General features: G+C 34.7%; 1 protein-coding gene across 2 annotated transcripts in view; it reads left to right on the top strand.

Annotated features, from left to right (window-relative positions):
• The window catches only part of NAA15 (N(alpha)-acetyltransferase 15, NatA auxiliary subunit), an 87,528-nt gene that overhangs the window by 70,554 nt on the left and 2,791 nt on the right, over window positions 1-14,183 (top strand). The window contains exons 16-19 of one of the 2 annotated variants that reach the window (XM_027857544.1): window positions 428-536; window positions 3,382-3,480; window positions 11,626-11,769; window positions 12,504-12,601. In XM_027857544.1, coding sequence (XP_027713345.1) covers window positions 428-536; window positions 3,382-3,480; window positions 11,626-11,769; window positions 12,504-12,601 — 450 coding nt within the window. Of the gene's footprint in view, window positions 1-427; window positions 537-3,381; window positions 3,481-11,622; window positions 11,770-12,503; window positions 12,602-14,183 lie in introns of both variants that reach the window. The other variant, XM_027857545.1, reaches the window with a different exon arrangement.

The following is a 14,183-nucleotide window of genomic DNA, read 5'->3' as shown; positions in this document are numbered from 1 at the left end:
ACTTGTATTCCCCACGTTATTTTAAACTCTTTTAAAGCTTTCATGAAATTTTAATGTCCTTTATGTTTCACATTTCTTTACTCTTGAATGCAAAATTCTTAATTCCTTGCCATTTGTGTTTATAAACCTAAGAAATTTCATGAGATTGTGAATTGACCACATCATAGGCCTAAGAATTTATCCCTGAATATTATAATTTGTTATCCTATTAGACAGATAAGGATTTTCAGGCGAGTGGACAGACTTTTGGTAAGAGATACCTAACTAGTAAAATGTGTATAAAAGGGTATTATCTAATGCTACTTTAGTAAATTCGGCATTATAAATAACTTCACCACAGTGTTCAAATACAGAAGGTTAGAGTTAATAGTGATCAGAAGCTGAGTTACTAAATTATTGGTATGGTTATATGATATCTTTTTTTTAGGTTGAAACTCCATTGGAGGAAGCTATTAAATTTTTAACACCATTGAAGAATTTAGTAAAGAACAAAATAGAGACCCATCTTTTTGCCTTTGAGATTTACTTTAGGAAAGGTAAGTGATGAAAGTATATATACTATGGTATAGCTATATAAGTCATTCACAATAGGATCTCTTAACAGATACCGTGATGCATTCTAGCACAGTTGTAGATTCATTTAATAATGCCTATTTTGAACAAGACCTGGGAGTGGGTACCTTAGTATCCTTAATAACCCTGGTAATCCTAATAAGAGAATTAATGTCTATTAGGAGATATGGGACGTATGTGATAAGTCCCATTTGAACAATCTAAATAAAGTGTTATAGGACCTCAGAGAAAAAAGGTAGGTGATCAGAATAGGCAGTCAGAGTTTTCTTAGTGAAACTGGCATTTATACTAATCTTTAAATATGAGTAGAATTTCTATTAGCAGAAATATAAGGCAGGGAATTCCTAGGAGAGGCACTAGCATGAACAGGCACAAAATATGTTTGGGGGAAAGTGGACACTCAGATTGGTGCCATAGAGTTAACTTAGAAGAATAATGAATAATTTGGCTAGAAAGGTAGCCAGGGATCGGATTGTAAAGAACCTTAGATGTGAGAATAAGGAATTTGATCTTTACTTGGTAAGAATTAGGGAATCGTTGACTTTTTTTATTTTTCTATTTATTTATTTTTTGAAAAGTGACAGGATCAAAAATGTGAACAGTGATATGTATTAGAGTCGGTATAAAATAATGGAAAGGAGTATTCCATACCTGAGGTTATACAGGCATTAAGTAGGGTTTGTGGTCGTTCAAATAGAAAAGCACAGTCACATTGTCCCTTGTTTCTCATGCAATGTGAAGGCAGAATTTACTATTGACTGGATATGGAGTGTGATAGAGGGGAGGAATCAATGATGACTGCCAGTTTTGGTGAGTAGGAAGAATTTTGTTGTGGGGATTGAGGAATGATGAATCTTGAGTTTGAAATACGGCAGGGAATTAAATTGGAAATACCTTGCAGGCAGTTGGAATACATAGTTCTAGAGCCCAAAGGCACCTCTAAGGACACCTAGTCCAACCCTTTCATTTTACAGATAAAGAAACTGAGTCCCAGGGGAAAAATTTTATTCTTTTTTTTTTTTAATTTGATTTATCAGTAATCACTTCCATATGTTTTTGAGTTTAAAATTTTTCTCCCCCTTCCTCCCCACCACCCTCCCCAAGATGGCGCACAATCTGATATAGGCTATACGTTTACATTCGTATTAAACATATTTTCACATTAGTGATGTTGTAAGTAAAAATTAAAACCAATAGGAGGAACCATCAGAAAGAGGAAACAAAACTCAAGAGAAGAGGAAAAAAAAAACTATTCAACTTCCATAGTTCTCTCTTTGGATGAGGATAGCATTTTCCATCATGAGGCCTCTGGAGATGTCTTAGATCCTTGTATTGCTGGGAAGGGTTAAGTTTATCAGTATTAGTCATCACGCAACGTGGCTGTTACTGTGTACAATCTTGTCTTGGTTCTGCTCACTTCAGTCAGCATTAGACCATACAGGTCTTTCCAGGTTTTTCTGAAGTCAGCCTGCTCATCATTTCTTATAGCACAATAGTAGTCCATCATCACATTCATATGCCACAGCTTGCTCAGCCATTCCCCAATTGATGGGCAAAATATTTTATTCTTGTAAAAATTGGGTCCAGCATCCTTTTTTAGAGTTATGCTTTTATGGGAAGTGGAGTTCTTACACCACACTATACTGTCTAGCCCTTCTTTGCACCTTGCATTGCTCTGTCTCAAAGTTATTTTCTGTAAATTTTGTTTCACCAACAAGACTATGAACTAACAAATCACAGGGGCTGGAGCTTGTCTTTAGAGCTCGTTGAGGTCAGTCCCCTGCTTCCTAACAATTCTACATCTCTGATGTTGGAATGAAGGATTCTCCACTATTTATGCATCTGTGGCATTTAATGTTTGGTAGAAGAATCTCTTCCCTTTGCATAGACATTATTGAGAACTTTGGGCTCAACAGGAACTAAGGAAAAACCATTTCAGAACACTTTCCTAGAAAGCAGTTTTTCACATACCATTGAACTTAATGACAGTGATATGGTTTCAAGAATCTCTAAGTATGAATAGTGAAAACAAAGGCCATTATGCTTATTTACATAAAAAATAGAAAGGTTGTTCTACATATGGATGATTTTCTCATCTCTATAATGTGGCCTCAATGGTTTGTAGGAGGGAAAAGTACTTTGAAAACCTTGATGCTGTAGAGTTTATTATTAGAACATCAAAAGCCAGTACTGGCTAGGGTCTGGTCCTGATGAATTCTTTTTTTTTTTTTTTTGGCTAGGCAATGGGGTTAAGTGACTTGCCCAGGGTCACATAGCTAGTAAGTGTCAAATGTCTGAGGCCGAATTTGAACTCAGGTCCTCCTGATTCCAGGGCCAATGCTCTTTTCCTTGCACCATCTAGCAGCTCCCTGATGAATCTTTAATAAAACGACAGCTCAGTTCTGGCCCTGCCTGGGATTTGTGTAGTCAGAAGGATTAGAAGGAAAACCATGTTAAGGTGATCACATGGCCGCTGACAGAGTTTCAAGCACATATGTTTTTCCTGGTATTTTTTCCAGTACTACAAAATGCTTTACTGTTTCTTTACCAAAGCTTTTGTAATGAAGTATAACTCCGCGATTGCTGAATGCTAAGATATACCTTTTTATGTTGCTTGGATCCTATCGATTTAGCTTGCATGCTGATAAGAGGAAATATTTGATTCAAATAATTTGCTTTAATTAAAATATAATTAACTCTTTCATTTGGTTATTCTTTTTCAAAACTGTTAATCTACTTTAGGTAATCCTGAGTTGAGGACATCCTATAAAATAAACATTTTTTAATGTATAATTTTTTCTTTTATAGAAAAGTTTCTTTTGATGCTTCAGTCAGTAAAGAGGGCATTTGCTATTGATTCGAGTCACCCTTGGCTTCATGAGTGCATGATTCGCCTCTTCAGTGCTGGTATGTATTAGTTTTTAACCCCTTACAGTTCGCATTTACAGCAATTTTTGTTGTTAATAATATGACTAAGTGATATACACAGATTTATCAGAAATTCTCTAAGATAAGGTACTGAATATTTATTAATGTAATTGGAGGAAGAGCAGTGATACTTATGGCTGATATCTACATTTTTAAAGCTATAGGTGTAACTGACCAGAAATAAGTTCAGGTGAGGTACTTGAGCATCTTATTCTCTTTATGGCACTGAGTTAGGCATATATCTGAGAACTGATACATAAATTCAGGCTTTTGTAGACATATTATTTGAGTATTGAACTTGTTTTAAAAATATTTTTGATCACTCATTCAATATTATTGGTTTCCTTTGTAAGCCTAAGTATATTATACATTTAAAAACAATATTTTGAGGAGGATTAGATTGGCTTCACCTGATTGTCTAAAGGTCCATGACACATAAAAGTTCTTATCCCTATCTTAGAGAAATTTATTATTTTAAGGAGTCATGGTAAATTTGTTTGAAAAGCAAAGAATCCTTTTGGAAAGTGGATGTAGTAATTGTTCTCTGATTCATTTGTTTGATAAATCTGAATTTTTAGGAAGTGGGTTAATAACTTAGTACAAAGTATTATCTGGAAGAAAATAATGTTTGAAGAGTCAATTTGCTACTTTAGTAAAATTTCATCAAAGTAAGCCTTTAAAATCAATGTTCACAACAAAGCAAATGTTTTAAAATTTAAAACACCATGTTGTTTTGGTGTTCAAATCATAGAGATTGTCTAGTTCACCTCTTTCATTTTACAGATAAGGAGACGTGATTTGATTGAAGTTAAATAGGTCTCCTTATTCCCAGTCTAACACTCTATACTGTAATGTGCTGTTTTTGAAATCAGAAGTCATAGGTTATTTTGTAGGCATGTTGTAATTCTTTAGGTGTCTTTTTTTTTTTTAAACATGACAAAAGGAAGTTGAATCTAACACTTTTAGCCTTCAGAATTCAGAAACGTTTTACAGTAGGTAATCTCTTACTAGATGTTAAATGTTGTAGTTAAATTGGAATTTTTTTTTAAATGGAGGAAATAGAAAAATCAACCAAATAACAAAACCACAAAAGAATTTTAGTGTTAACGTTAGAATTTCCAGCTATGAACATTATTTTAAATTTTTTTAAAAAACAAACAAACAAGCAGACACATCTGAAATTAGGAAAATACTCTGACAGTACTGTCCCCCAAATGGATTGAGCTCCCTTATTAAGTAGTAGATTCTTTATTTATTGGACATGTACAAATAAAAGTTGGATAACTTGTCAAGGATGTTATGTATTTATGTAGGGAATGTAGGAATGTTGTAAGATGTTGTCTTCTATGAGCTTTAATATTATTTCAACCTAAATGATACAGTTTTGTCATTTGTTTATCATCTGTTTGGGGGGGGATAGAGGAGGTTGTGAAGTGGAATCAGGAAGATAGTATTCGAAGTGATCGTGAAAGAAGTTATGTAAGTCTTAGAGTGGGATTCCTTCCCAAAGTATTTTACATATGCATGTTTTATTACTAGTTCAATGTATTCCTGAAAAGGTGTATAGTAGTAAACATTTATAATAGTTGATGCTTATTTTTCCACCAAATTCTACTATGATTTTTGAGCCATGGAAAAAAAATTTAGGTCCCAAGATCCATTATAAATCACAGTGTTAATTTCCTGGGCACATTTGATTCCTGGGCATTTGTGTTATCTCCCATTTAAACATGAATAAACTGTGGTATATTTAGGTACATGTGTGCTTTTATTGAGTGTGTAAAGATTATGTGAATCGATTGTCCATTTGGCTAACTTTTCTTCCACAGGTTGTATGGGAAATGTAAATGCACTTAGACTACACGTTGACACAGGCAGAATGCTCCTTGAAGTGAAAGTTAGAATTCTTAAGCATCAACTTTAGCTAGGTCATTGCTCCGGTTATTCAGCAGAATTCACTAGCTGGAAGAGTCACATGGAAATGCTTTAGAAGACAGAATTCAGTCAATGAAAAGTCAGTGATTCACACAAGTAATAAATTTGTGCTGTATCTTTACAAAACAAAAACTTTTTGACTTTATTGTTATCAGCTAATTAGTTAAATGTAAATTTTTGCCAGAAAGCTATATGTGACAGTATAAACTTAAAATATAAATACACGTAAGGGATAACTTCTCATTATAAAAAGATTCACTGGTCATTAAATAATTCATTCCCTTAATATATTTAAAACATAGTTTTCCAGTAACATTCCTTTTGTAAAGTGCTACTGGAAGAATGTAACAAGGTATATTTGAAGATGCCTATCCTTAGAAAGAGAGATTTGAATAACTGTTCTTTAATTCCAAAGCCACTGCTCTGTACACTATACAGCATCTCATATTACCTAGAAAGCACCAGATAGATAGTCCAGATAGATAGTAATTTATTTATCCTATGAAGATGTCCTTAAATGAAAATACGAATAAAGCTGTTGACTAGTACTTCACAATGTAGATTCTAAAGTTGACTTAAATTTTTGTTTCTCATAAGCCTCAAAGATAAGGATTTGAAACAATCTCAGAGAGAAGGAATTATTGCTATAGTGAAAAAGCAAGCAAGTAAAAATCTCATTCCTTCCTTTTTTCTGACCTCAGTGGAATTGAAAATACCTGCCCAACATCCATCCAATTTTAGGTACTTGAACACTATGTGTTCATTTAGACCTTTTTTTAAAAAATTCCTAGCATAGAATTATTGTCCTACTTTTACCACAGGCCCCATATTTTCCTTTCTTAGATCACCTCTGTTCTTTCTGTAGCTCCTTATTCTACCAATTAAGTATCTAAAATACCAAAAATTGGCCTTATATGCTATACAGAAAGTCAGAATAAGTTAAAAAGCCAGGATAAGCACATGCTTCCTTTGTTTGCTGTTTTATTTATGCATCCCAGTGCCTGGCATGCCTTTTAAATTAGCACTACATTTGCTTATTTGTTATAATTTATAGTTAATCCCATATCTTTCCTTTTTGCAGGCATTTGCATTCCTGTTATATTGATAGAGGTTTTTTTTTGGTTTTTTTTTTTTTTTGGTCCGTTTTAAATTTGTTAGCTTTTTAACATTTTTACTTTTAAAAATATTTTGTTTTGACACATCAGTTAGTTCCCCTGTAATACCTTTCCACAAAAAGTTTTTTAAACCTAATATAGTAATTACAACTGACAGCATGCAACTTCTTACTCTAATGGTTTATATTTTTTAAAAACAAACCTTTATTAATCTTATTTATGCATACTCATCTTTTTTTCATGGTCATTTTGAGGGTTGATCATCTAACTAGGAGCCCCAGTTCATCATAGTAGATTTAATCAATATTTCCTACTCCAATTATGGATAAAATTTTTGAAACTCAGCCCAAGATTATAGATTTAGAGCTGAAAAGCACCTTGAAGATCATCTAGCTTAGAAGTGCTCAAACATTTTGATCTCAGAACCCCTTCACACTATTAAAAATTACTGAGGACTCCAAAGAGCTTTTGCAAATTTCTTGTAATGTCTGGCTTAATAGAAGACAGCTGGATTTTTGTATCTGCTTTTGCATTCATTCTGTCGGTGATATTTTGGTTGAAGTACATGAAGAAAATTTAGCCTCACGTGGTTGGAAAAAAGCATTTTAATAATAAATAATATCTTGATATTATTTTGAAAATAGTTTTAACCTCATGGATCCTTAGGCAAGCTCTTGGGGACCCTTAGGACCACACTTTGAGAACTACTGATGTAACTTACAGATCTGGGAACTAAGTAACATAGAGGATAAGTGATTTTTGCCCGAGGGCATTGAGATAGCAAACAGGCCAGGCTTTGACTAAAGGTCCTTTGATTCCAAATCCACTGCTCTTTCTCTATACTACACAACTTGTGTTGTTATGATGCTTATATAATACATCTCTTAAGTTATATTCCTCCAATGGAACATATATTCTGTTCCAAACCATATTTCCAGTTTATTAAAGTGAGAAATAAATCACTAGCCTTATAGAAATCAATATATAATTACATTCATTTGATCTGTGAAACAACTCACCCATCGTTTAAGGAAATTGATTGGTGAGAAAGTTTATTCATTCTTAGCACCATTTTGAGTTTTTCTTTGACTTCTTTGTTTTAGATGTTTGTAAAATAATTTGAAAGTTCTTTATTCCTTAGATTGTCCCTCGGTAGAGTGAATTCCATAGGGAAATGCAAGTGAAATTTTTGTCAATTGCATTGTTAGAAGTCAAACTCTAGTAGTCAGTAGGACTGAGAAGTGACTGAATCAAAGAATCTTCAGGAGTCCAACCAAAGGTTAGCTTCCTACCCAACAGCAAAATCAGATCCTTTAGAGTGAGTCATCACTGCCAAAGTAGGCCAGGGCCATTGTGAAGCAAGTTCTTGATAGTGATGGCCAAATATGAAATTTCAGAAAGAATGTTATCTGGAGAAAAAAATGTGATGAGAAATTACCCAAATGAACCTCAGGTAATAGCAAAGAACCATGCTTATCAGTCCAAGCCCTTAAAAGGGATCTTAACCAAGTATGCATCCATTTTGTTTTTCTGGCCACGCTAGCAATCTTGCAGTACCACATTTCCACTGTCTGTGCCTTCAGCACATCAACTATCATACATGTTTGGAATGCACTCTCTCCTCACCCCCCAGGCTTGGAATTCCTAGTTTCCTTCAGGACTTGTCTCTTGTGCCACATTTTATAGACCGCCTTTTCTGATTCCCCACAGAACAACTGTAAGTGTTCTCCCCTTCACAGAAACACCTTCTATCTATTTTGTATGTATCTGTACATGTTTGTTTCCCTGTTAGAATGGAAGCTACGTGAGAATAATACTTTTGCTTTTTCCTTTGTTTCCTCACAACTGGCACACAGACACAGAATCAGTGTTTGTTGATTGTTAACTTAAAGTACCATATAGCTATGGATTATTATCTTTGAGCATTTGGATGTTCCCTTATATTGTTATACATCGTAATGGGATTTTTCTTTAGTGTCACAACAAAAAACTAGGTAGCACTGATAGCCAAGTGACCCATTTGTGGCTTTGTTTGCAATTGGAGAAATTGATGTAGAAACAGGTAGTGTGAGAAACACTGGAACTGTGAAGCTCTTGAATCAGCTTTATGTAACATGAAGAATTAGAGGCAAAGGATTCAGAGAACCACGGGTGTTTAGAGCTTATGTGAAATTAATTATTCACAAGAATTTACATCTTTGCTCCATTTTGAGACAAGATAGAAGAATCTACCATTTGCCAGAAGAGTTTTGGGAACTTATCCCTGAAGTCAAGGTTATTTACAGGCTGTAGGGAATTGGAGCTACAGCTTTGAGAATTTGACTTGGTATGACAAATTTTATGGAAAGTTCCTGGAATTTGCACCAGAAGATTGTATATCATGGATTAAATTTGCAAATTTGAGACAAACCTTGGAGTTATTGAAAGTGCCCAGATGATTTATGAGTTAAAATTCACAACTCAGGGAAATATTAATCAGCCATGTCAGAGGAGGCTTTGGAAATCTTATGCTGATTTTTGAAGTGGAATGGAAAGAATCTGAAAAATCCTGAAGTCTTGACGAGGCATTGCTTCAAAGGACAAAACTTAAAATATCCGTGTATGAATTAATTTTGCTAAGGTTGAGCTATTTTCTGGAAAAGAGGAGGATTTGGCTACATAAAGACATATTTATAAAGAGGCCAAGAAAACCATGAAAAAGTGAAAAGAGAAATAAAAACCTTTGGTCACCGGAACTCTGGTGACCCTTTGAAGATTAATTTGGAATAGAATCCACCACAAAAAAAAAAATAGATGGATAGTATGCTGAGTTAGAGAGGTGGTACTGTAATTAGATCTTTGCAGAAGATGGACAAACCAGTGGCTGTGGCCAAATTTGGAAGAAGCAACAAAAATGCTACAGAGCAAGACTGAAGACATTAATGGTAGTGAATTTTAACTTAATTAAACAAACAAACAAAAAAATCACTTGGCCTGCTTGTTTCAAGCAACATCCAGGAGAATGTCAGTGTTTTGTTTTTAACAATCAAATTTTCACTAAATTCCTACTCCATTGCCTCAACGTGGTACAGAGGAAATCCTTGGTTCTCAAAGAGTATGGTCTTAACATGCTAGGCGGGTTTTGCATGTTGGCCCAATAATGTACTGTGTATTTCTGTCCTTTGAAGATCAGCCTGTATAAGTTTGGAGAGGCTTGTTAGTGGGTTTGCCAAAGCAACTCAGTCTTGATTTACTGAATTGTTGATAATTTGTGATCTTCATCGATGTATCATGGATCTTAGAAATACTGAAGTGTGTGTGTGTGTGTGTGTGTGTGTGTGTGTATAAACCAACATTAAAACCTTATTTAGAACTACTATTAAGAAAGTTAAATAGGAATGTTTCTATTATCTCCTTTTGTTCTTCCTCCATTTCTGTTTTGTATACTTCCTGCCTCAGGTGCTTAATAGCTGTGTCATTCTGGGCAAATCACTTTTGCCTCAGTTTCCTTATTTTTAAAATGGAGATAATACTAGTGACTCATGGGGTTGTTGTGAGAGTCAAACGAGATGATATGTGTAAAATGCTTGTCAAGCCTTAAACCATTATGTAAATGCTAGTAATTATTATTAAAAAAAGTTGTATGTATACAGTTCAGCTTTCTTTGTGTCATTTAATATCTTATTTTTTTCTAGGGGCAGGATTTGGGGTGGGGTACCCCACAGACTTGTGATTTTACTGGAGTAGGAACTCCTGGTGAGGAAACTCACACTTATTCCCTAATCTAACTAAATGCAATTTAAATGTATAAAATTAACCTACAAGGTACCATAGCTAAGAAAATATAATTCCTTCTTAATTGCAGAACAATTAATTTGCTTGCTGATACATTACAAAAGTTGGAATCTCCTCTGAGTAGTTTCAGAATATGAGTTCTAGCAATGTTTCCTTCAAAAGAATATCCCATAATTTAGAAATAATTTTGGCCTGTAGAGCTAATTATATGGTGATGCCTTTATTAATAAATCCTGGAAACAAAGTTTCAATAAATTGAAGTGTAGTTTTATTTTGATGTTGTCTTTTTGAATTTTATAATTTGTGGAAGTTAAATAGCGAGGGATCATAGCCTCCATGTACAGATCCTCCTGTAGTGAATTCACAAGTTACTTGAAAAGTGATTTTAACTAGAACAAGACATACCACTTTTTGTATACCTGGCTCTTGGTTTAGCAGGAATTTTATCTAAGTCAGAGACTGTGACCTTGAGCAAATCACTTCTTGGAGCCTGTTTTTTCATTTGAAAATTAGGGATCTCAGAGCATCTGATCTTCTGGTCTCTTTCAGTGTTAAAACTTACACTACAATCTATTTAAGTAGGCAATGGAAAGAATCCATACTGGCCTGGGAAACTATTCTGATCCAGCAATATTTTCAGTCATCAAATGATCAGTGAATCCAACATTAAAAGGAAGGTTGTGCTTTTGAATCTTCAAAGCCTTATATTAATCTCTAATATGATATTAGATGGTTCTGCTAATGTGAATCCTTTAAATATATCTGTATAACTTAAGTATGTGCAATAGTGGCCCAGTGTGTAGAATGCTAGGCTTAAAGTCAAGAAAACCTGGTTCAAATCCTCCCTATGATACTCATAAGCTGTTTTACTCCCAATTGGTTACTTAACTCTTTGTGCCCCAGGCACCTCCCTAGGATTTATCTGCTATGTCATAGATGCAGTTTGCCTGGGGGACAGTGATCTAATATTGGGAGCCTCCTTTCTAGGCTTTTCTGAATTTGTGTGTAAGCAGAGAGGTAACATTGGCTAGAACACTAGGCTGGGCATATCTGACATTTGTGGGCTGTTTGACTCTGGGCTATTCACCTAAGCTGTTTGGGAATCTCAAGCAAGCTCCCTTGGTGTAGGGAGTTTCCACTCAGTCAGAATCATAGATCCTCACTGTAAGTAAATCTCATTAAACATTTACTCTTCAGGTAAAACTGTGTTCCATTAACACCAGTAAGTGGGGTCTCAGATCACTACAGATTGTCCCCCAATTTGCATTGCTCAAAGGACACTTGTTTCTTTGCTTAGCAGGGTCTGAAAGCAAAGATCTGCCCGATGCAGTGAGGACAGTATTAAAACAAGAGATGAATCGGCTTTTTGGAGCAACCAACCCAAAGAATTTTAATGAAACTTTCCTGAAGAGGAACTTTGATTCATTGCCACATAGGTTATCAGGTAATTAACTCATTTTCATTCTTATTGGGACCCATAGCTACCTGTAAGTTTGCAGTCTTCAGGTAAGTTTGTGGACTAAGTACCTGATTGAGGGATGTGGAGAGAGGCCTCACCTAACAGGAATGGAATTTTTTTGAATGTTTCTTACCAAATTTCTGCTACAAATTCAGATTCCAAGTTTTTGAGGTCAGAGGCTTAAAATAAAGCATCAAGAATTAATGTAAATTTGACTATAGACCATGAAGTTCAGGCTTCTGTTGTAGTGTTTAAATCTGTTTATTTTTGTGCATGTGGATTCTTAGCTTTTCTTATTAGGTTCCAGTAGCAGGTAAAGTTCCGGACAATAGTGCTGACAGTCAAAGCTAGGTCAGTGTAGAGCAGGGGTCTTTATGTGGTTAGAGCTATCTCTGAATCCTACCCATCAGCTCTCAAGTGCTGGAGCATTGTTTAGTTCTTTGGCTTTCTTAGTGTCCCTGGCTAGAAAGGGTAATGGTTTTGTTTGCCTTTGTGTACTTAGCTATTGAACTGAGCTTTCCACTTTTATATTTTAGCAGAAAATTTTCATTTCTTGTTAAATTAAGTAATCATAAGATGATTGAATAAAGTAAAAAATTGAGTATCTTCTGGCTTTTTTCCTGTTATTACTATAATAGCCTGGCTCCTTTAGTTTTGGGGGCTGGAGGATAGTTTTAACCTGACATAAAACCCTAAGATATTTCTTTTATCCTTTTTAGCTGCCAAAATGGTATATTACTTGGATCCCTCTAGTCAGAAGCGAGCAATAGAGTTGGCAACAACACTTGATGAATCTCTAACTAATAGAAACCTCCAGGTAAAGATTTTTCATGGTCTCTATTTAAAGATACCTGCATGTTCTCTTCTTTTTACCAAGAGATTTGAATTCTCTATTGTTTACACATGTGAATTCTATTCAAAATATTATTTTGTTTTTGTTAAATTTGTCAGGAGTAAAGAACAATTAGCAGTTGTGATTAATCTTGTTTAACACTTTATTCAGCTAAATTCTTGAACAGACTATCCCCTGTCTTCATTAATTCAATAAGTACCCATTATGTATTTGAAAATGTCTTTGAATTTCACAAATAATTGAATTGCAGTTTGTACTCTTGCTTTATTGAGTAGGAACCAGTATTGATAAACATTTCTAAAGTGACATATTTAAGGAAGGCAAGGCAGAGTATATTAATTAAGCTAACAGAAGTATCCTTCACCATAGTAGTGTAAGATCTTTAATCACAAATCCTCAGGTTCTTTTTCTTTTATTAAGCCTTGTTGTTGTTCAGTCGAAGTGTCTGACTCTACATGACCCCATGGACTTTGTCCACGGGGTTTTCGTGGCAAAGATACTGGAGTGGCTTACCATTTCCTTCTCTAGTATGTCCTTATTTTACAGATGAGAAACTGAGGCAAATAGGGCTTAAGTGCTTTGCCCAGGGTCATGCAGCTAATTGTCTGAGGTCACATTTGAACTCAGATCCTCCTGACCCCAGGGTCAGTGCTCTATCACCTTCATTGCCTAGTGGCCCCATTGCTTACATCTTAATTGTTTATTAATTTGTCACACTCATCATGTGTTCACAAGATTAATAAAAATACTGTCATACATTGTATGAAAAAAATGGGACTAGGCTTCCATTTCATTATAGTTTAGGCCTCTCAGTTTTTACAGAAGAAACAGATGCCCAGAGAAGTTTCTATCAATCATTGAAGATTTTTTTGTTTTTGTTTTTAAAAGGAGGTTGGTGAAGAAGGAGGCATTTCTGGTTCTTAACAATTAAATTGCTGTTATAATGTTGGAACAAATTTTGTAGCAATACCAAGATTATAGTTAAAAGGTTAGGATCCAACATAAGCTAAAAAGCCTACACAGAGAGAGGTCATTTAGAAAAGACTAAAGTGTAAAGCAGTGTTTAAGAAAACAAGATTAAGCTTGGGCATCGGTGATCAAAAGAACCACTAGGACGTAATAGAATCTACATTTTGAAGTCTGGGATGGTAGACTGGCTTTGTTTCTTTGTAACAAAACTACACACCTTCCACTTTAGACCTTTTTGAGATGGGAAGGAAAAGGAACAAATGAAAATTGAGTTGCCCAGTCTTTTAAAGAAGGAAAAGGTGAAAAAACGCAAACCAGTGTGAATTGGCTGGAAACACACAGGTTATTCTTTGGAGTTTGATTTGTGAATGGTGAGTTTTACCTTCTATGAAATGAGGAATCTTCAGTAAACAATTAACTGCTTTGTAATACCTGGTTCTGTGTGTTGGTTTGATTTTGTTATGTAGTACTTTTAGAAAGTCAGAGATATCCTTTTAGTTCACGTTTTAGGAAGTGCATTTTTGTTTTTCTAAGTGAAATGTTGAATATGTAAACAGTAGTTGACTTTGTTAAGCTT

Source organism: Vombatus ursinus, unplaced genomic scaffold, assembly GCF_900497805.2.
Source record: "Vombatus ursinus unplaced genomic scaffold, bare-nosed wombat genome assembly UNPS02012179.1, whole genome shotgun sequence".
Classification (NCBI taxonomy): Eukaryota; Metazoa; Chordata; class Mammalia; order Diprotodontia; family Vombatidae; genus Vombatus; species Vombatus ursinus.
This window is presented reverse-complemented; position numbering and strand designations above follow the sequence as displayed.